This window comes from Diabrotica undecimpunctata, chromosome 5, assembly GCF_040954645.1.
Source record: "Diabrotica undecimpunctata isolate CICGRU chromosome 5, icDiaUnde3, whole genome shotgun sequence".
Lineage (NCBI taxonomy): Eukaryota > Metazoa > Arthropoda > Insecta > Coleoptera > Chrysomelidae > Diabrotica > Diabrotica undecimpunctata.
In genome coordinates this window covers 46,396,036-46,417,603 of record NC_092807.1, presented here as the reverse complement: position 1 = coordinate 46,417,603, position 21,568 = coordinate 46,396,036, and the positions used below count along the sequence as shown (strand labels likewise).

The window sequence follows — 21,568 nt, the reverse complement described above, 5'->3', positions numbered from 1 at the left end:
CTAGATTCAAAACTAACTTTTATTTAGGTAGTCCTTCCAACGTTTCAGGGCTGTCTTTGATTAAACAAATAGCGGAAGAAATTTTCATCACAAATAAAAGTATTGGATCAAGAAACTCCTACGGCTATTATAAAAAGCAAATATCTTTTCTTGATGATAATGGAAAAATAACTTTTGGTCTCTTCGAATCAAATCATTCAATACTAGATCATTTAGAAATGGCTGTCTTTGATTTTAATAGAAACTTTCCCGCTGTAATAAATATGACATTTTCGAGCAGTTTAGGAAAAATGGTTTTTGGATTCCGTAGGTCAAACATGGTGTTTACACTTTACACGAGGTAAGTAGTTTTCTTGTAAGGTTAAAGCGCTATAAAAAAAATAAAAGACGTAGTTTAGACGAAGTTTATTAATATATGAAGAAAATCGTTAACACTTTAGTTCTCACATAAGACGAAATAATTTTTCGTCGTTATCTCAACGTTATTGTCGAGTATATTCTCCAGTACATAAACTACTTTTAGCTTACCGTCTGTCGTGTATACTTCTGTATAAGGATACAGATGTAAATGAATAAGGATAAACTCTCATCTGGTAATTGATGACTCATTTGTACTAATATATATATATATATATATATATATATATATATATATATATATATATATATATATATATATAAAGTAATTTTTTAATTTTAAATATAGAAATAGGTTTTATATTGAACAAAGATGACAGACTGTGATAAATTTTATCAACATTATATTTTTTTATTATTAATTAATTTTTTAATTAATTATACCAACGTTAACAAACTATTCATCACATTTGTAGCTCCCTGGTGAAGGACATAACCAATGTCCGAAAGCTTGTATTAAAAATTTACAAGAGTACACGTTTCATTTTTATTGCTGCAAACCCAATATTTAATGTTTACTTCCTTACGTTGTCAGCAAATACTTCTGGTTCATTGTCAACTATATATATATATATATATATATATATATATATATATATATATATATAAATATATATATATATATATATATATATATATATATATATATATATATATATTTATATATATATATATATATAAATATATATATATATATATATATATATATAAATATATATATATATATATATATATATATATATATATATATATATATAATACATGGTTGCCTATGATTTACCTTTGTTTTATACTATGTAATATATTAATACACACTCACACACTCATCGTTTATTAAATTATTTTACGTATGTGGAACATGGATTTACATCTGTTATGTAACAATTCATTCCATATGTATGGTTTAAACATTTATTTCAAATTTTAGGGAAAATCTTAATGGTACTAAATTGAAAACCGTTCATGACCTACCCGGAAATTTTACTAAATCAAAGCGGAATATATTTTGTACTCATGGCTGGATGAATAGTGGTGCTTCTCCAGTTTGTCAAATAATTAAAAAAAAATTGCTTGAACATACTGATAGCAACATCTTTATTGTTGATTGGGGCCCGGTAGCAAGTAAGGATTATCTATTTATTTATATTTTTAAGTAAAATATTTTTATTTTTATCTTAATCTAGATTAAGAAACATTTTATTTTAAAATGTTTCTCTGATACTATCATGGCGTAACAAAAATGGATTACAAAAATGTGAAAATATGCTATCACTTTGCGTTGTTTACAAAACTATTTCTACAGCCCAAACAATAAGTTCTATACCTTAAAAATTATTTTTCATAACTTACTTTCTTCGTTAAAATCTTTATATAATCAGTGGATAATTAGAGCTACATCATATTTGGTTATTATATAACTCCAATAGTGATTGATTTATATTAGATTACAGTTGTCTTTTAGCAACAACTGCTGAATTTAACATAATAATGGGGTCGTCTACCTCCAATCGTCGCTGCACTTGGCCTAACCAATGGTTTCTCTCCCCACTCTTCTCTCCCCTCACTGTCTTCTCTGACCCTCTTTCTCTCTTGAATTTCCCATTCGACTTTTTTGTCCACATCTTTTATAGAGTCTATGCCATTAAAGAAGAAAAAAAATCTGTTACGGACTCTGGACTTACACTAAAGAAAAATGAAGCATATCACCACTGCTTAATATAAGATGGATTATATTGTCTTTGCTTATTTAAATTTTTTATTCCAGAAATAGCAACCTACCCGATTCCTGCAGCTGGTGTTAGAGTCATGGCATTATTCTACTCAGATTTTATTAATGATCTAATTGAAAAGATTGGAGTACGTATTGGCAATATTCACCTTATAGGTCACAGTCTTGGTGCACATCTTTCAGGTTTCACTGGACGTCTTATCAATAGGGGAAAACTTTCTAGAATAACAGGTATGTATTATTCTTTTTAAAGCATCACTTATTAATATTAAAAAATCTTTAAAAATAAATATTGATTTATTTAAGAATTCTATTAATTAGGCCAATGGAATAAACAACTAAATGTATTTTTTGATTTAAACACCAAACTACATCAACCTGGTAGGGTTATTAGTGGATATAAAAAACACAAGAAATATTCATATATATATATATATATATAAGAAAAAAGAAGTACTTGTGACTTGTTTGGAAAAAATATATAACTGTTTTGGATGGGTTGGAGTCAATAATAGGGCTATTGGTTAACTATTTTTTTTATTCTCGAGCTTTCAATTGTGTTTACAATTATTATCAAGAGCTAAAAAAGGACAAAATACTTACAAGGTTGAACTAAAAAGAAAAAACCATTTTTGTTAACTTACCAAATAAAAATTAGTTTGGTAAGTAAAAATCACTGCTTACATGTTCAAAATATTTAATACAAAAATGTTTTTATCTAATAAATGTTTCTCTGAAAAATTTTTTTATAATTTTGAAAACATTTTTTTAATATAAGAATAATTGAATTTATAAATAAGTTCAAATAGCAACCAATTACAAATAGCCTCAATGTCATAAATGCCAACATAAAATTTTTATTTTTGACAATTATATTGCCAAAAGTAAAACTTCGTTTAAACATTCTTTTTTGTTTAGTAACAAAAAGAAGAAGATTTATTCACCCTTGACAGATGTCTGAAAGAATGTGACAGATATATGGAGAATTAAATATGACATTTTACAAGTTTTATATATAAATCATAAAGAAAGAATATAATTATAAATTTTGCTTAAATTTTGAATTTCAGATCTTTTGTTTAAACTCTTATCATTTTTGCTAATACAAACCATTTCCAAAAAAGTCCTTTTAAATTTATTACTTTCACTACATAAAATTTTAATGTTATCAAAATCCATGGATTTTGATATTATATATTATATAATATTATATAATATTATATTATATATATATATATATATATATATATATATATATATATATATTCAGGGATTCTACAGTATTTACTGCCTTCCCTCGGTCACCTTTCCATCTATTTCTGTTGTCCCATTCTCCATCGTTTAGGCCTCTCTTACTCATGGCGTCGTCTACTTCGTTGGGGTCGTCCTCTTTTCCTCCTTCCTATGGGACTCCATTCGGTTATTCTCTTTATCCATCTGCTATCGCTAGTTCGTCTTACATATCCATACCACTTTAGTCTTTTTTGTTCTATATATGTTAGTATGTCTGTTTCTATTGATGTTCTTTGCTTTATTTCGTTATTACTTCTCCTATCTATTCTTGTTACTCTGCAGCATCTTTGCAGGCATTCTATTTCTGTTGCTACTATCTTACTGCTGTTTTTCTTGTTTATGATCCAATTTTCAGCCCCATATGTCATAATACTTCGCACTAATGTTTTATAAATCTGTGTTTTTGTCTTCATATTTAGGTGTCTATCCCACCATACTGAGTTAAGTTGTCGGATTGCTGTTCTTGTTTATCCTAATCTTTGTGTAATGTCTTTCTCTGTTGTTGCCTTTTTCGTGATTATAAACCCCAAGTATTTGAATTTATCCTTTCCTTTGATTGTTACGTTGTCATCAATATGTAGATCTTCTATGTCTTCTTCACTTGTAGATAGGTACTCTGTTTTCGCGAGGTTAATATCTAGGCCAGCCTTGGTATATTCTTCTTGTGGTTTCTTCATCATGTAGCTGAGGTCGTCCTGGTCTTGTGCAATATTCAATTATTAGAATTGTTTAACTCGTTTGTGAGAACTGTTTTGTGATCATCATCTGTGATTCCTTTGGATCTTCTTTCTTCTGTGAATTGTGGATCAATCAGGATATATTTAATGGTCAGTGGATCAGAATAGCTGGAGTAGATTGGTAATCGTAAAGTATTTGTAAATAAAATGTTGCATATATTAATATATTTTTGATATGTAATACTCACTGCTGCAACTTCGAGATTAGTATTTAATGTAATTGGCTTAGCTTACAGGTCTGTTTTTACAGACATCTACATTAAGGTAGTTACACCGCCACTGGCCTGTACTATTTTGTTTTTTGGAAACATTGATAATTTCAAAGATTTATATTCGCTTGTTTAAAATGAGTTTCTTGAAGACATAAGATCTTAGAGCATAATTCATTTATTAAAAGTTTTAACTGTTCTAAATGGACATAAAAGCCGTAAAGACTCCATTATAAAATAAAGGAATCGGACATGTTAAAACTGTGCCTGAGATAGTAATTTATCTGTGGAAGAAGGATTATTGGGGTTGTTTCTTTTTTAACCTAGTGACATTTTTAATTTTGAAATGTGGGTAAAACAGTAAACAATATTAAGTATCTTAATTAGCTCGGTAGTTTCTATGGAGTAATTTTTTGAACTTATTTTAGGATATTTGGTATACAGTATATTGTTTAGAAAGTCAAATATTTCATTATAGACCATGGCGGATCTGGGCAAAAATGAATAAATTTTAATGTGAGGCATTCGGATTTTTGCAGAAAATCTTAGTAAATTTGCTGTTATAACTCTGCTCTACCAGTGTTCCTTTTATATTTGTCTCACTAAAATATTTGTTCTATTTCTAACTTGTTTATAGTGGTTGTATGTATCATATGTATCATACAAATATCCTTCTTCTCTTTACATTGTGTCTTTACTTCCTCTCTAAACCATGGGGTTTTCTTTTTTAATATGTTAGTGTTTGTTACTTTCCTCTCTCCAAGTGATTCTGTTGCTACATTAATTATGTTAATTTTGGTGCTTCTCAGCTTTCCTCGATGTTATAGTTTTCTAATATTTCATTCACAGCAATCTTTCCTGATATTCTTTTTCTGTATAAGTATTCAGTGGATTCCGTATTTGGTCCTTCGACCCTGTTTTTCTTAGTGTTGGTGTCGTTCTCTTACGTGTTAAGTATTTCATGATGATTCTTATTTCACATAATACTAGGCTATGTTCGATACCTACATCTGCTAAGTTAAGTCATCTTATGTACGTCGATTATTTTGATGGATATATATCTTTGTTAGTTATAACGTAATCTATCATAGATCTTTGTACACGGGTGCTATTAATGTTATTTGTTATTTGTTTTGGTCTTTGTAGTTTAAAAATGTGTTGTTTATTCAACACATCGTTCGTTATTCGTGCAGAAATTTATTAGCAGTTCTCCATTTTTGTTGTTAACATTCTTCTTATGTTTTTGCTTAATTCCAGGTATTACTTGATTTCTTATTCGAGCAAAAAAATCACCCAATTGGAGCGCCGTGTGGTGATTCCTGTTTTAAACACGAGTTAATACACCTCGCTTCGATTAATTGTTACAGCCGAACGTTATTCTAAGGGCTGAACAAGTCTCATAAACTGGATTTAATCAAATTGCTTGCTTGCTTCCTTCTCACAGACAAAAGAAGTAGAGGTATACCACCAACACGTTGAAGTGATGATGTAAGGGTGGAAGGACGCTGGGTTATTGGACTTAACATCAGACTAGAAAATGATGATAATTCATGTCATACGCCAAATTGTTTTTAACTGAATACTACCGAACACTATAGTACGCAACAGTATAAAAAATCTGTACGAACCTTAACTTCCTTTTTATATATATGCAAAATGATTGTATAATATGCGAAAAAAAAATCGTTTGTTTGGAAAATAAGTAAACTGTTTGTAAAATTAATTATCCAATTCGACTATTACTATTACATATGTTTATAGTTTGCCATTTTTAGGATTAGATCCGGCTTTACCTTCTTTCACAATAGTATCCAATGATCATCTTAATATCTATGATGCAGAATTTGTAGATATCATACATACTTGTGGAGGATTTCTCGGTATTAAGAATGCCATAGGGCATGTCGATTTTTATCCAAATGGAGGTGGTCCCCCTCAACCTGGGTGTTCTAAAGATTGGCAGGTAAATTTTGTAATATTAATAGTATTTGTATTTTAGTATATATACAAACTCTATGTATAGATGTATAAAGGATGGAATATCAGGTTTTTCGGTCAAGAAAAATGATTCTATTATCTCGTCAAACTCAATATTTCGCTAATGTTTATTAGCTTCATCAGGAGTGCACTAAAATTATTATTAAAAACAAAAACAATTATTACATAGAATATACTTAAAAACAAATAAAAACTCACAGAATGGAATCATTAAAATAAAAACCAGCACATCACAAGACTTTAACAATTACACTAAAATAATTACTAATACCTACCAATATTAAAATACATTAACCCTCTACCAGGCCAATTTTATTTTCAATGGAAAAATTCACAGCTTGATTGGTTTTGACATAAAAGAGCCAATTATGATATTTATTTTGACTGAAAGTTTTTTTTAGCCACCTGAGGAAAAAAATATATTGCCGGGAAAAGTATACATATTTACATCAAGATGCACATTTTCTTATTTTATTATAAACATAATAAACAAATAAAATAAACATAAATAAGTAAGTGAAAATGCAAAATTAGTTGCTTTTGTGAAAAGCAAGAAAACAATTATTTGTTAAAGAAAAACAAAAATTAACTTGACATTCACAACATAAAATTTGAGTTTCTGATTTGCAGCCAGCTAGCTTGAATGTTTTTAAACCCATTCTATCAAGAAAAGTTGGCGAGTGTGATGTGTTGTCGAAGCGAATATCATCTGCTCGTAGATATGTTTTTCTTCCACCAGTTGATGATGGTTGCAGTACTTTTAGAGATGGTCTACCTACTGGTTTTCTCTTAGGATTTACCTGATATTTGCAGAGTACATTAGCCACTGAATTCCGAAAATTTGGAAGGTTCTGAATAACAGTCTTCCCATGAACTCTACGGTGGAGAAGGTATGAATTTACCAAAGTCATATTGATAAAGTGATAAAAAAGGCGAAGTGAAGTGCTTTTTGTTTTTAGTCGGATGCGATATCGACCAAGTAAGCCGGCTAATAAATCTACTCCGCCCATGTGGCAATTGTAATCTACAAATAAAATAGAATATAGAACACAGAAATAATAAATGTGGACATAAAATACCTTTAATAATATTCGGACAATCAAGCTCCAAATATTTCTTCTTCTTTCTGTCATATCTGGCAATTTTTCTTGGTGACTCTTTTGGAAGTATAGATAAGAATGGCTGAACCCCAATGTAAGTAGACGCTAATCTTACATTTTTGGTATCATTCTAATCTATTGTGGTTATGTCAACACCATATGCAGTACCAACCTATTCACTGGATTCTCATATTTTTAAATCAATAGCTCGTTTATCTTTGTCAGCAGGTAACTTACAATTAGGAATTCTATCACGACGAATAGTGCCAAGTGCATATATCCCATGGCACCTTAGATAGACAAGTAGTGGTAATGACGTATAGAAATTATCAAAGTAAATTATATGATTCATAAAATGAGGAACAATGTTTGCTAACCGAACAACATTGGACGTTGCTCCCAAATCTGGTTCCCCTGGAAGGACAATGTTATCACCAGCGCCAGTATAAACTTCGAAGCGGTATGCAAACCCATAGGAGTCACAGAGAATAAAAAGTTTCATTCTCCACTTGTGGGGTTTATTCGGCATATTTGCTCATCTACACACAAACAAGGCTGTTTTGGTATTGAATCAAAACGGTCATTGAGGTGATCAATGATTGGTCGAACTTTATAAAGTAGATCATACCTCGGTTCACCGTTTTTCTACAGCAAAGAAAGGTCGTTGAAACTTAGATGCTTACGAATTGCGAAAAATTTTTTAGATGTCATTGTACTTCTAATAGCTTGAAAAGCGTGTTCTCCGTAGAATTGCTCCACAGCTGGATAACGGTACAAAGCCATGTAAATAAGAATACCTACATATTGTCTGCTATATGTTCATAGAAATCATCTGTAAAAAAATAATTGAAGCACTGATATGGTATTTTCAAATATCTGAAACTATGTGGTAACTCTTTGTTACCTTGAAACACTACCTGAATTTTATAAAGTTGTAAGTTTTTTGTCTCCAAACTATCTTTTTAAATTCATCAGACTTGGTATCAATATTTACTGGTTGTCCAATAAACCCGCCATTATTAGGTAGCATTTGGGGACCCGCAGGCTCATTCTTGAGTAATGGTGACTTTGCTCTTTTCGTAGGCTTTCGTTCCAGGTAAATAGCACTGCACTATGTCCTTCCGGCTGAAGTGGAAGGTTGAACATCTCCGGATTCCGTCGCTGCTGCTGTTGATGGTTGAACATATTCAGATTCCGTCACTGTTGCTGGTATAACACCTGATGTTATGGCTAACAATATATTTTTTGATGTTGCTGGTTTAGGTGAAGATGCTGGAAACATCCATTTACATTCAGATCTAACTCTGTAGATTTCGTAAAAAATTCAGCCCATGATAGTCTCTGCATATCTGATACACATTCGTTAATTACATTTTTCTGATCTTTTGTAAGTTCATCTTCACTTGATGGAACATCGTCATTAGTTTCAACCAAGTAATCGGAGTCGTCCACAAACTCTCCGTAGTCTTCGTCATCGTATTTGGATTCTTCGTCCGTCTTAATAGAATCCATTATTTCTCTAATTTCCTCTTCAGTCATTCGAGAGTAGTTAATGTTGGACTTACGACACATATTATTGCTTCTGACACAGAAAGATGACGCAGAAGACGTTTTAGATTACTGAAACAAAAAATAATACTCAAAATCCCAAAAAATCGATGTAACATAATAAACGTGTCTGATTTGTAAGAGAACCGAGAAATTCATGTAGACAGGCAACACCGCCTTGAGGCGGTCAATGTTCAAACGCATTTTACGTCTTTGATATAAATTTATACTACAAATATACGCAATAATTATACGCAAATTATGTAACCTACACAAATATATATATATATATATATATATATATATATATATATATATATATATATATATATACATATATATATATATATATGTATATACATATATATATATATATATATATATATATATATATATATATATATATACATATTATATATCGAGAAAAGGAGTACGACCGTCAATCCAAAATAAACTAAGGTACACTCGAAGAGTGGTGGGTTTTTCGGTCAAAGTGAAGAAATAAAAAACAAAGAAGGTGGCTACTTCATCTATTTATTGAAGACGTTTCGCTTTCTACTCAGAAAGCATCATCAGTTCATCTAAAAAGAACAATATGAAACCAAACATCCATAGAGAAGTTAAAAATGTGTGTTACATTACAAAGACATGTAGCAGTCAATGATATTAAAAATATGAAAAAGCTTACGAAACTGGACATTTAGAGTTAAAGTTGTATAAAACAATTAATTGAAACTAGGTATAGTTTACAAATTAACAAAATTAGCACAGCAGAAGAACATGTGATAATCATACATGTATATAAAAAAGTTATTATAAAAACTTATGTAAAAAACATTAAGGTTTTTTATTTTGTGATGTGTAAAGAACTAGAAAGATCATGAGAATGCACTTCCAACAATTTATTTATAATCAGTTAAATTTTAATTTTGACTTTAGGTAACATTATTGAATTATTTAAAATTAATATAGTAATAAAGATAAAAATGAAGTTACCAGTCTTAAGCTTACTGAATCTCGCAGGTAAATGAATTTACAGGTTAACCTGTAACACCGTGGGTGTTAGTGTGTGATCAAGCATCTAATAATAGAGCTTTATTTAAGCTGTTAGGCGCATGTAAGGATCAGCCAGTAATAGACATATCACTGTGTTTGATACACCCCACTTATTAAAGAGTTTAAGAAATAATTTTCTTAACAAAAAGTTGACGTTTTTTGCCGATTCTAAACAAATATCGTGGCAAGATATTGAATACACATACAACATCGATAGAACCAATATGAGAGCACGAGCACAACGCCTGTTGAAAATAACAGACGTTCATATAAACCCTAATAATTTTTAAAAAATGCGTGTAAAGTTAGCAGTACAAATTTTTTCCAACTCAGTTTCCTCAGCAATATCAACAGCAATAGCTGTAGGACAGTTACACACCAAAACGGTTCCTCATACTGCCATATTTTTGAAAATTATAAATAATATTTTTGATGGTCTTAACAACAAATATTGTAGTAATAGTAATCCAAACAGAAAGCCATTGTCAACTTTGGGCAAGTTAACTGAAAACTTAAAAGCAGGTTTAGAATATTTTAAAAAAATTAAAGGATTTGAAAATCAGAAAGGGACAAATAATATTCACTGTCTACACGGCTTTCAGTGGACAAGTCGTATACCAAGTTTGCTAAAAAAGAGTAATATACCTTCATTTTTATAGCACTTTCATATAAATATGAACGTTGTTTTTAATTGTTCTCGACTTTTAATAATAAAATGTTTCGATATTGTCAATAATGAAAGTACTTCTTGAGAACAAGAAATAATAAATATTTTTTTTCCTAAAATGTTAATTTTACAATCTTAGTTTGAAAAGAAGTAACATTCAAATATACTTATTTACTTTGTTTTAAAATATGATCTAATTAGTGATGTTTTAAACTTTCTAATCCTGTCCGTTTATCAGCTTTTACCTATTGTTCCTAGGCAGATGGCCCTCAACTATTTATATGTTGGAAATTGGGTGGTTTATAATCAATGATGTAACGTAATAAAATTGTACCTTTGTCAATGACCTACGCTGTCGAGACACGTAATGCTAAATAAAAAAAAAATTCAATGTCAACTGAGAAATAAACACAAAACACATCGAGCGGCATTTTCGCTTACCAAATGCGTACAAGTATACTCAATGGTTATATATGGTTAAAGACGGGATAACATGCTGCAGGCATAAAAATAGCTGGAAGATATTATAATGACAATAGAAGTTAAGCCGTCTGGAGGCGGTCTTGCCTGCTAGAGGGTTAACTTTTTTTGCTTAGATATTAAAGCCTAACAGCCCATTTCATAATCAAGTTAAAGGAGACTTTAAATTTAAAGCTGCCTTTAACTTTAGATTTTCATTTCATAATCAAGTTAAAGGATCCTTTTTATCAAAAGCCAACTTTAACTTTAAAGTGAGGATTTCGGACCTTTAAGTTGTTAAAGCTTCCTTTAAAGAGTACATAACCTATTTTTTGAATATTTGAACAACACTGTTTAAGGTTAGCGTAACTGCCATCCTACATTGTAATAACATATTACTTTTGTAATACCATTCTTTAAACATATTTACACTTTAAAAGCGCAATTATACATACTTTTGAAACATCTAGTTCAAGTTCATCTGATGAAGAGGAATTTATTGCGGTTAGGAGACCAAAAATTTACAGATTAAGAATAAACTATTTGGAACATTATGATGATCTGGATTTTTATCAAAGATTTAGGTTAAGGAAATAGATTTAGGTTAAGAGCGTAGGCGCAAAATTTCGGGCCAATGCTTTTTAAATGCAATCATTTTTTTCGAATCCTGAGAAAACTAACAAATATTTTTGAAAAATTTAAACGCAGAATGAAAGATTACATTATTACCGAGGGCCGAAAGTCCCTTAGAATAAACAAAAAGTTTTTTTGAATGAGATATTTTAAATTAGAAATCACACTAAATTTTCTCTTTTTTTCACCCCTGTAACTTATTAAAATAAACATTATAGAAGTTTTCAGGGACTTTCGGCCCTCAGTAATAATGTATTCTTTCATTCTGCATTTAAATTTTTCAAAAATAGTTATTAGTTTTTTCAGGAATCGAAAAAAATGAATGCATTTAAAAAGCATTGGCACGAAATTTTGCGCCTACGCTCTTATAGGTATTATACTATCTAATATTAATAAAATTAATAGTAAACTAGAATTAAAAAGTAAGTATTAAGTAATTAATCTAATTAAAAAGGAAAGTATAGTAATGATGATCAACTAATTAATAAACTAATTAATTTTTAAGTAATAATAGTAGATTTAAGTAAGTATTTAGTAATTAATCTAATTAAAAAGAAAGTCCAGTAATAATATTTATATAGAAATATATAAAAAAAAATAATAATAATTAGTAGTTAAAGTGGTATTGAATTAGTATTAAAGTTATTAATACTTAAATTAAATCTGGATTAGTAATTAAGTAATAATAAGTAATTTAGTAATTAAAAACCGACAATTAAGTATAGTATATCAATCTGGTAAGTAGCCAGGACATAACACAAATTACAACGTGCAAAATTCGGCAAACTGGCCAAAATGTATGACATTCAATGTCATTATTTCCATTTTAGTTCAAATACATCGTAATTCAGTTTAACCAACAGTGTAAAATTTCATTAAAAGCCACTTTACTTAAACAGCCCTTTAAAGCGAGTTATGAAATCAAATATCATTGACACCACTTTAAAGTCGACTTTAACATAAAGTCCCCTTTTACTAAAGTCCACTTTAGCGAATCATTATGAAATCGGCCGTCGAAATATAGAGATGTAAATAAAGGAGTTTTATTTACAAATATACAACAGCCCGCATATACAACAGCCCGCATACATGCTAATTCACTACAAAATTATTTGTTTATGTATATATATATATATATCTCCTTTTTAAATCTACAGTTATATCAAGAAATACAAAAGTAAAACTCTACAAAACAATAATACGCCCAGTCCTAACATATGGTTCAGAAACCTGGACTTTAACAAAAAGTAATGAAAACATGTTAGGATGTTTCGAAAGAAAAATACTAAGGCGCATCTATGGAGCGGTAAATGAAAATGGTGTCTGGAGAAGACGATACAACTTCGAACTCTATAGGATATACCAGGAACCAGATATCGTAAAACACATAAAGATAGGACGTCTAAGGTGGGTAGGCCATGTTATGCGGATGGAGCAAACCGACCCAGCTAGAAAAACGCTCCTTGATAGACCTATTGGTCAAAGAAGAAGAGGAAGACCCAGAACAAGATTCCTAGATAACATCGATGAAGACATGAGAAATATGGAAATACGTGCTTGGCGGAGGAAGGCGATGGATAGGGACGACTGGAGAAAAATTCTTGGGGAGGCTAGGACCCACACAGGGTTGTAAAGCCAAAATGATGATGATGATATATATATATATATATATATATATATATATATATACAAGAAATATTTATAAATAAAATAAATAAATATTATTATAATATAAAAAATAAATATTTATAATTAATCTCAACGACTAGTAAGTTGCACTGAAGATTTGTGATATTTTATAAATATTTACATTTTTTTTCTTATTACAGTGTCTTGAAAAAGGAATAAAACCATTCCGAAAGCTAGACAAAAAGTCCTAAGAGTGTTTCATTAACATTCCGGCCAATTTTCTGACTGCAACCCCCTAATAAACTGTGTTGTTTGTATATATATATATATATATATATATATATATATATATATATATATATATATATATATATATATATAATGCACAATATCTTAAATTGCTCGTTATCGTTTACATATTTTATGTGGTTTAGTTTTAATGAAAACTAATTTTTTTAGATGATGGATTCATGTAGTCATGGTAAATCTTATGAACTATTTGCTGAGAGTATTTCAAATAAATCTTTGTATAAAGCAATACAATTAAATGGTCCTAACGGAGAATGTAATTCTGCTCTAATGGGATTTCATGTTCCACCCAGTACAAAAGGAATATATTTTTTATTAACGAATTAGCTATTTAAACAAATAATTAATTAGTAAATAAATCAGATAAAAGCACTATTTTCTTCTTTTTTAATTATTTCGTGTTTCCTTTCCATGCCAGCTACGAAGGTTGCCATCGTCTGCTAAAACTGCTGTAAATAGTGGCACTACATTCTTATGAAACTGACCTAACTTTTTAATGTTAAGAGATAATCCATATTCTTCCACACCAATACTTTTCCACAATTTATTTTGGACAATGGTTAGCAAAATTAATATACGTAAAGGTTTGCCCAAAGTATGTAGTGATGAGGGGGTCATAGTGGGGTAGTTTACTATTATAGTAATTACAGATTGAGTGACAAAACGAAAACATTCAGAGTGAAGTTTACCCCACTTCGTTTCGTACAGTGGGGTAAAGTGGGCATTGTGGGGTATTTTTATATAAATTATGTGAACACCTTTTTGTAATCAAAATATAAGCTTTTAATTGTTATAAGTGTTAAAAACTTACGCATATACGAGGTGTGTTTTTTAAGTAAGTACCGTTTTGGAATTAAAAAAAGACGTGCAAAGATATGGCAATAATTTTATTTTTACATGAAAGCCTGTACCTTAATCTACTCTTCTATATAATTTCCTGATAAAATTCGGCCACCTGACTTGTTAACTACTGCATCACAAATGTTTTGACTTCGTTATCGTCTTGAAGACGCTGACCGCCCAGGTGTTTCTTCAAGTGCTGGAATAAATGGTAGTCGCTGGGCGCCAGATCAGGGCTGTATTGAGGATGATCTAGAGTTTCCCATTTAAATGATTTGATGAGATCTTTGGTCTGATTAGCCACATGTGGACGGGCATTGTCATGCAGCAAAACGATACCCTTACTCAACTTGCCACGTCTTTTGTTCTGGATTGCACGACGCAGATTTTTCATTGTCTCACAATAAGACGCTGCATTGATTGTCTCATTACGAGGCAGAAACTCCACTAGCAATACTCCATTTCTGTCCCAAAAAACTGTGCACATGATTTTCCGGGCAGAAATTGTTTGCTTAAACTTCACTCTTTTGGGTGATGATGAATGTTGCCATTCCATGGATTGTTGTTTCGATTCTGGTGTGACGTAGGCCACCCACGTTTCGTCACCAGTAACAATTTGGTCTAAAAAATCTTCACCTTCACTGTGGTACCGGTCAAGGAAAGTCAATGCACTGCCTAAACGTTGGGTTTTGTGCAAATCCGTCAACATTTTTGGAACCCAACGTAAACACAATTTCCGGTAATTCAAATTCTCGGTAACAATGCGATCCAAAACACTACGATAATACTGAGGAAAGCAGTCGGACAATGATGAAATTGTAAAGCGTCTGTTTTCTCTCACCTTTTCGTCCACTTTCTGCACCAAATTTTCATTAACCTACCGAAGGACGCCCACTCCGTTTTTCATCATGCACATTTGTGCGGCCATCTTTAAATGCTCTCACCCATTTCCTTACCATTCCATCACTTATAATGTTTTGTCCGTAAACTTCAACGATCTCACGATGAGTATCGATCTATTTTACGCCTTTAGCACTAAGAAATCGTATAACAGCCCGTACTTCACAATCAGCGTGACTCACGATTGTTGGAGGCATCTTAAACACTGAAGTAAACAAGTATACAATGAAGAATCAGACTGTAATGGCGTCAGTGCGTAGACAAGAGATGTAGGTAACCAGCGCTCATGCGCGGAATCGCAAAACGGTACTTACTTAAAAAACATGCCTCGTACTTAGAATAAACAGGCATAAAATGAATTAAAATTTTTCCTAAAGCCAAATTAAACAGTTATACTCAAAATTTGGAAACGTTCAATGAAATGACATCAAAAGCGTTTAAATAATTAGTCAGCAATGTATATGGTTCACACATGTGTGGTTTCGTCATCCTCGTTATCTTTTGATGCACAACAGCAGTGTGTTTAACGCCTTCAGTTATTATTTAGCGTATGGCTACATCACAGGTTCATATATATATATATATATATATATATATACATATATAAATTATAAAAATTACAAACAACAGTAAATACAAAAATATTATTCTACAAACAAACATCTAGATTATAAATATATTCGATTCACTTTTTTGTAGCAGCCAGGAAATCCGAAGGGTTGCCGTTATAGGATCTAATCGGGCATTCCTCTACCATGTGTTTTACTGTTTGCCTTTCGGCGCTGCAGTCGCAATTTGGTGATTGTATTTTTCCCCATCTAAAAAGTGAGTCGGAACATCTGCCACAGTTCGTCCTTATTCTATTGAGTATGGTCCAAATTCGTCTAGGTTGGTTGAAGCCCTCAGGTTTGCTTTTAATACATGGCATGTTCCAGTTAGCTGGTGCAGCGTTATTCTCCCATTGTTCTCTCCACCGTTCAGTTACATTAAAGTTTTGATCTACTAGCCTTTTTGCTGTTTTTAGAGGCGGGTGTCTTGAACGGAGCCTATTTATGTCTCTGGCGGAAGTTCTGAGATGGGAGCGGAGCTCAGGATCAGTATTGATTTTTGTAAATTCTCTGACAAGGGCATGTTCCCGGCGGATGGGTGGTGGAGCTATATGACTCAAAGCTGGTAACCAGTAAGTGGGCGTAGCCTTGATTGTGCCCGATATAGTTCGCATGGCTTGGTTGAGTTGGACATCAACACGGTGAGTATGTGGACTGTTTATCCATACTGGTGCACAGTATTCCGCTACGGGGTATACCAGTCCTAATGCTGTCGATCTAAGTGTGGGTGCTGAGGAGCCCCATGTAGTGCCGCAGAGTTTTTGCAGGATGTTGTTACGAGTTCGGAGTTTTGCAGCAGTCTTAGTAAGATGCTCTTTAAAGTTTAGCGTTCTGTCAAGTGTAACACCTAAGTATTTTGGGTGTTTATTATAGTTAAGCAGTCTATCCTCAAAATGGATTTGAGGTTGATAGTTGGCCATCTTGTTGTTCAACTGGAAGCAGGACACTTCTGTCTTAGTTGGATTGGGATGCAATCTCCATTTGCGGAAATAATTCCCTAGGGTATTTAAATCGTTTGTTAGAATGCGTTCAGTGACCTCGAATTCTTTATGACTTGCGGCAAGCGTCCAGTCGTCTGCGTATCCAAACTTTTTTGATGTGGTTTCTGGCATGTCTGCTATGTAGAGGCTGAAAAGCATGGGAGCCAGCACGGATCCTTGTGGAAGTCCATTATTCAGTTTTCTTTGGGTACTAGTCTTGTCTCCCAACGCCTTCAGTGTATGCATCGTATCCAATCCTCTGTAGACTGTGGCTATAAATAACCACAGTACTTGCATTCAGCATCTTCCTCATCGGTTTTCTTTATCTTTTGTGGTTTTCTGACTATTTTTTTTTCTTTTTTATTTAGATTATAAGCGCCTTAATTGATAGTTGTGGCACCTTCTCTTAATTTCTATGCTCTTTTTAGTAGAGTTTAATGCAATGAGCTTATTTTTATATGGTAATTCTGTAAGAATTGCTGTTTTTCCTCTTCTTCTTACAAACCTTTATGGCATACGGTCTTCCTTCGGCAAAGGCATAATTTGCGCAAGAGAAATGATAAAAGAACTGTTTGCTTGGTCGTTCATCCAAGAACATCCATGTTGTGAAGAGCTTTGCTTAAATTCTGGAAATCTTTGTTCTCGAGTTAACAGCTTAGTTATTGTTTCTGTCGGCGCTGGACGTGTTTCCTCAACAATAAATTGAATTACTTGAGAATGATTTAGCAAATCGCTGGACGCTGGCAGGCAATTTGTAGAACATAAAATAATTTTTTCGGATTTTCTTAATTATCCAGTCAAAATAGTGTTGCCGTCAGGAATTGAGTCACTACACGACCTGAGTGGCTGCTTTATCATTTTTTCACTTAGTAGTTTTTAATGGCTTTAAACAATCAACATCTAACTTCTGCAATCGTTGTGAGCAATGTGGAGAGAACCACAACAAAACAACACCATTTAAGTGGGGAGTCCATTATTGATAATCGCTTAATAATTTTCTTGTATCGAAAACCAATGTGATTCAAAAACCTTGATAAAGTTGAAGGCGAATACTTAATAGAATAGTCTTTAACAAGTTGTTCGTAGGTCATACTAAGCGTTGGAACTAGATTCTTTGAATAGAAATTATAAACTGCTCTTCTAATTACCTCGGCGTCTTTTTCATTTACTGCTTTATATGTAGAAAACTCACTCCACTTTTTACGAGGTTAAATTCTATCTGTAACAATTTTGCACACTGTTGTATATGGCATCTTTAGCCTTAATGAGAAATTTACCGTCTTCTGGATTTGGATTATCTTCTTTTACTGTTTGAGCATTCCTAATAATTTCTTTGTCATCATCAGATAAATATAAACGTGTTTTACACTTAGCATTAGCTTCACCGATTCCTGACAGTTTACTTGAATAGTCGTGACATAACTGCACCGATCTAACTGCAAGAAAATAACTGCCTGAATGTGCAAATGTCAAACTTAAATATGTTTCTGTTTTATTATGTTTAAAAATGGTTCATAAATTATATTTTCTAGATAAATAAATTATACCTAATTATACCTAAATACCTATTGGCACGAGAATTATAGTGTGTAAAGTTGTAGAATAATAATTATTAGTCACTTCACTACTAGTAGTGAAGTGACTAGTGAGTGTAGTAGTGTCTGGGGGCTCGGGAGACTAAGACTTCGGAAGCCCTGAAGAAGACATCAGAGACGATGTCGAAAGCTCGGCCCAATGGATATCGACGCGATTCAACCCGGAAGACTGGTGAGTTCAATATTAATTTTTATAATAGTAATAATTTTAGCTCTAGGTTTAATTGTACTAACCGTGGAAATCATTCCGAATATATATACATATATATATATATATATATATATATATATATATATATATATATATATATATATATATATATATATATATATATATATATATATATATTATATTGATGGCACGAAGTATACATTATATGTACTATACGTCGCACATCCTTTAATTTGATGTGTCATATGCTAGTATTACGCCCTTTTTAGGTCAATAAAGCGAATTTACCTTATATTTAACTTATGCTATTTATACATAAAGCAAATATATCTATTATTATCCATAGTGTCATGTGATATGTCGTATTTCGCTATAAGTTCAATAATAACGAAGACGATGTGTAGTGTCCTTTTGGTAGTGTGTTTGTTTTTTCTATCTAAATATATTTGTTACATCCTCCCTTTTTATTTGCTAAGTCGCATGTTAGGATTTGATCAGTTGTTTATTTTGTACTTGGCCTGAGGCCTTCTGTAAGTCAATAAATCAAAATGTGTCTTATGGTAAGTCTATTTTTATCCATAGTGCCCTATGATATCTCGTATGTAGCTATACGCTCATTATTAATGAAGTTACTGTGTAGTACCCTTTTGGTAATCGCCTTGTTTGTTTTTTTTTGTATTTGAATATATTCGTAATCTACTCTTCTTTTATTGGCTATGTCGCATGTTAGGATTCGTTTAGTTGTTTATTTTGTACTTAGCGAGAGGCCTTTTCTAAGTCAATAAATCAAAATTTGTCTTTTAGTTAAACTATTTTTGTGCACAGTGCCCTATGACATCTTATATGTAACTATACGTTCATTAATAATGAAGATACTGTGTAGAGCCCTTTTCGTAGTTGCTTGGTTTGTTTTTTCTATCTTAGTATATTCGTGATTTCCTTCTCTTTCATTTAACATATCTCACGCTTTAATCGGACCAAACACAAAGGAGATATGATGTAATGCTTTCTTAGCAATGCCAGAATGTGTGTTTTTTCTGTCTCAACATATTGGCTACCGCCTCTCCTCTCCAATGATGTATAATACGTCACGATCGGACGAACTATTCTACCCCCACCACAAAACGCTCAAAAAATTATTTAATTCTACATAATTCTGTTTAACTTGATTTACTTTTATTTAATTATATTTATCGTTATTTAATTTTATTTAGTCTTATTTACTTTATATTTTATTTTATTTTGGTAAAGCGTTGATGTTTGCTAAACGTCATTTTATTTTTATAGTAAGTGTATGTTTATTTTACCCAGTGACATATAATAAATATATATTATACGTCATTGATCTTACCTTACAATTACAGTAACCTATATTTTTAGCAATTTTCTAAAAAATTAATTTATTCATATTTCTTTGTTCAGATGGCGTTAGGATTTTATATGTAAACTAACATTTGTATTAAATTCTACCTTACTTACTTTACTTTATCGTGTCCGGACATGTCATTCATAAAATTTCGGCCCAGTATCGGGCTACGTCGGTTCCATCTTGGTTGGCGAGCCACAAATCTTCGAGGGGTACATCGATGAGGACAGTTTCTGCATTTAAGAAGATGTTCCATATTCTGTATTTCTCCACAGTCACAGTTCACATCATCTCGGTCGATCTTTCCCCATTTTGCCATGTTTAATTTTACTGGAGCGACCCCCGTTCTTATCCTATTCATAGTTTTCCACGTTTTCAAGTCTAGGGACTGGCCGGTCCATTGAACCTGGGAAAGAGGAAAATACTCAGGCGGTTCCTCCTGCACTGTCCCAAGGAAGCTTTTCCTAGATTTTAGTCGCTTTCATGGTATTTGTGCTTTGTATAGGGCATGCTGCTCTTCTGCGATCTGTTTATTTTTCTCTATGTGCTCTACAATGCCTTTGCGTGTTTAGGGTTCTTCAAACCCACTGCTTTATATAGATTTAAGAGCGGCGTTGGTGTCATGCACCCCGTTACTATCCTGCATGTCTTATTTAGTGCAGTATCAACTTGTTTGGTGTGGGCAGATCTGTCCCAGACGGAGCACGCATATTCAGCAATTAAGAAACACAGTGCCTGTGCCGTTGTTCTTAAAATGCCAGGACGTGCGCCCCATTTACTTCCCGTTAGCTTTCTGAGTATGCTGTTCCTAGTTGTTACTTTCCCTCTCGTTTTTATGCAATGTTGTCTGTAGGTGAGGGACCGGTCCAGAGTTACTCCAAGATATATCGGTTGGTTTGTGTGTTCTAATGTATTACCATCCCACGCAATTTGAAGTTTTCGGTTGGCATCAAAAATCTACGTTAAAAATATTATTAAAATTAATTAATAATTATGTTAATATGTAATTAATACAGTATTATTAATTAAACGTATTGTTTCAAGAGCAAAATTTGATTGAAATATGATACCTAGTTCGTATTTCTTTCCTAGATGGCGTCGTTACTGTACTGGAGAAACGGTGTGACCTGTCATCATAGCCTTTTATATAGATAGATATCAATTTCTTATATTATTTTCAGTTTTTAGGACATATGAAAAAACATTTTTTGTGGTTCAAATAAATGATATTTTTGTTAATTATAATCTGTCAGTAATTAGAACTTTTAATACGTGTTTAGTGATTCGTGAATTTTATAAAGTCTTGCAGATTAAACAGTAAGT

The 21,568-nt window shown here is 31.9% G+C and overlaps 1 protein-coding gene and 1 long non-coding RNA gene across 2 annotated transcripts in view; one reads left to right on the top strand and one right to left on the bottom strand.

Moving 5' to 3' along the window:
* LOC140440613 (phospholipase A1-like) overlaps nt 1-14,151 on the top strand; it is a 51,605-nt gene extending 37,454 nt beyond the window's left edge. Inside the window, exons 2-6 of the mRNA XM_072530981.1 lie at nt 49-340; nt 1,346-1,539; nt 2,183-2,377; nt 6,161-6,348; nt 13,935-14,151. Of these exons, the coding sequence (XP_072387082.1) occupies nt 49-340; nt 1,346-1,539; nt 2,183-2,377; nt 6,161-6,348; nt 13,935-14,111 (1,046 nt within the window). The 3' untranslated portion in view covers nt 14,112-14,151. The remainder of the gene's footprint in view (nt 1-48; nt 341-1,345; nt 1,540-2,182; nt 2,378-6,160; nt 6,349-13,934) is intronic.
* LOC140440614 (uncharacterized) lies at nt 6,678-20,575 on the bottom strand. Its single transcript, XR_011950886.1, has 3 exons — nt 20,359-20,575; nt 7,463-9,103; nt 6,678-7,407 (listed from the first exon to the last, which is right to left on the bottom strand). It is a non-coding gene; the product is annotated as an uncharacterized lncRNA (long non-coding RNA).
* Between the last annotated feature and the right edge of the window lie 993 nt (nt 20,576-21,568).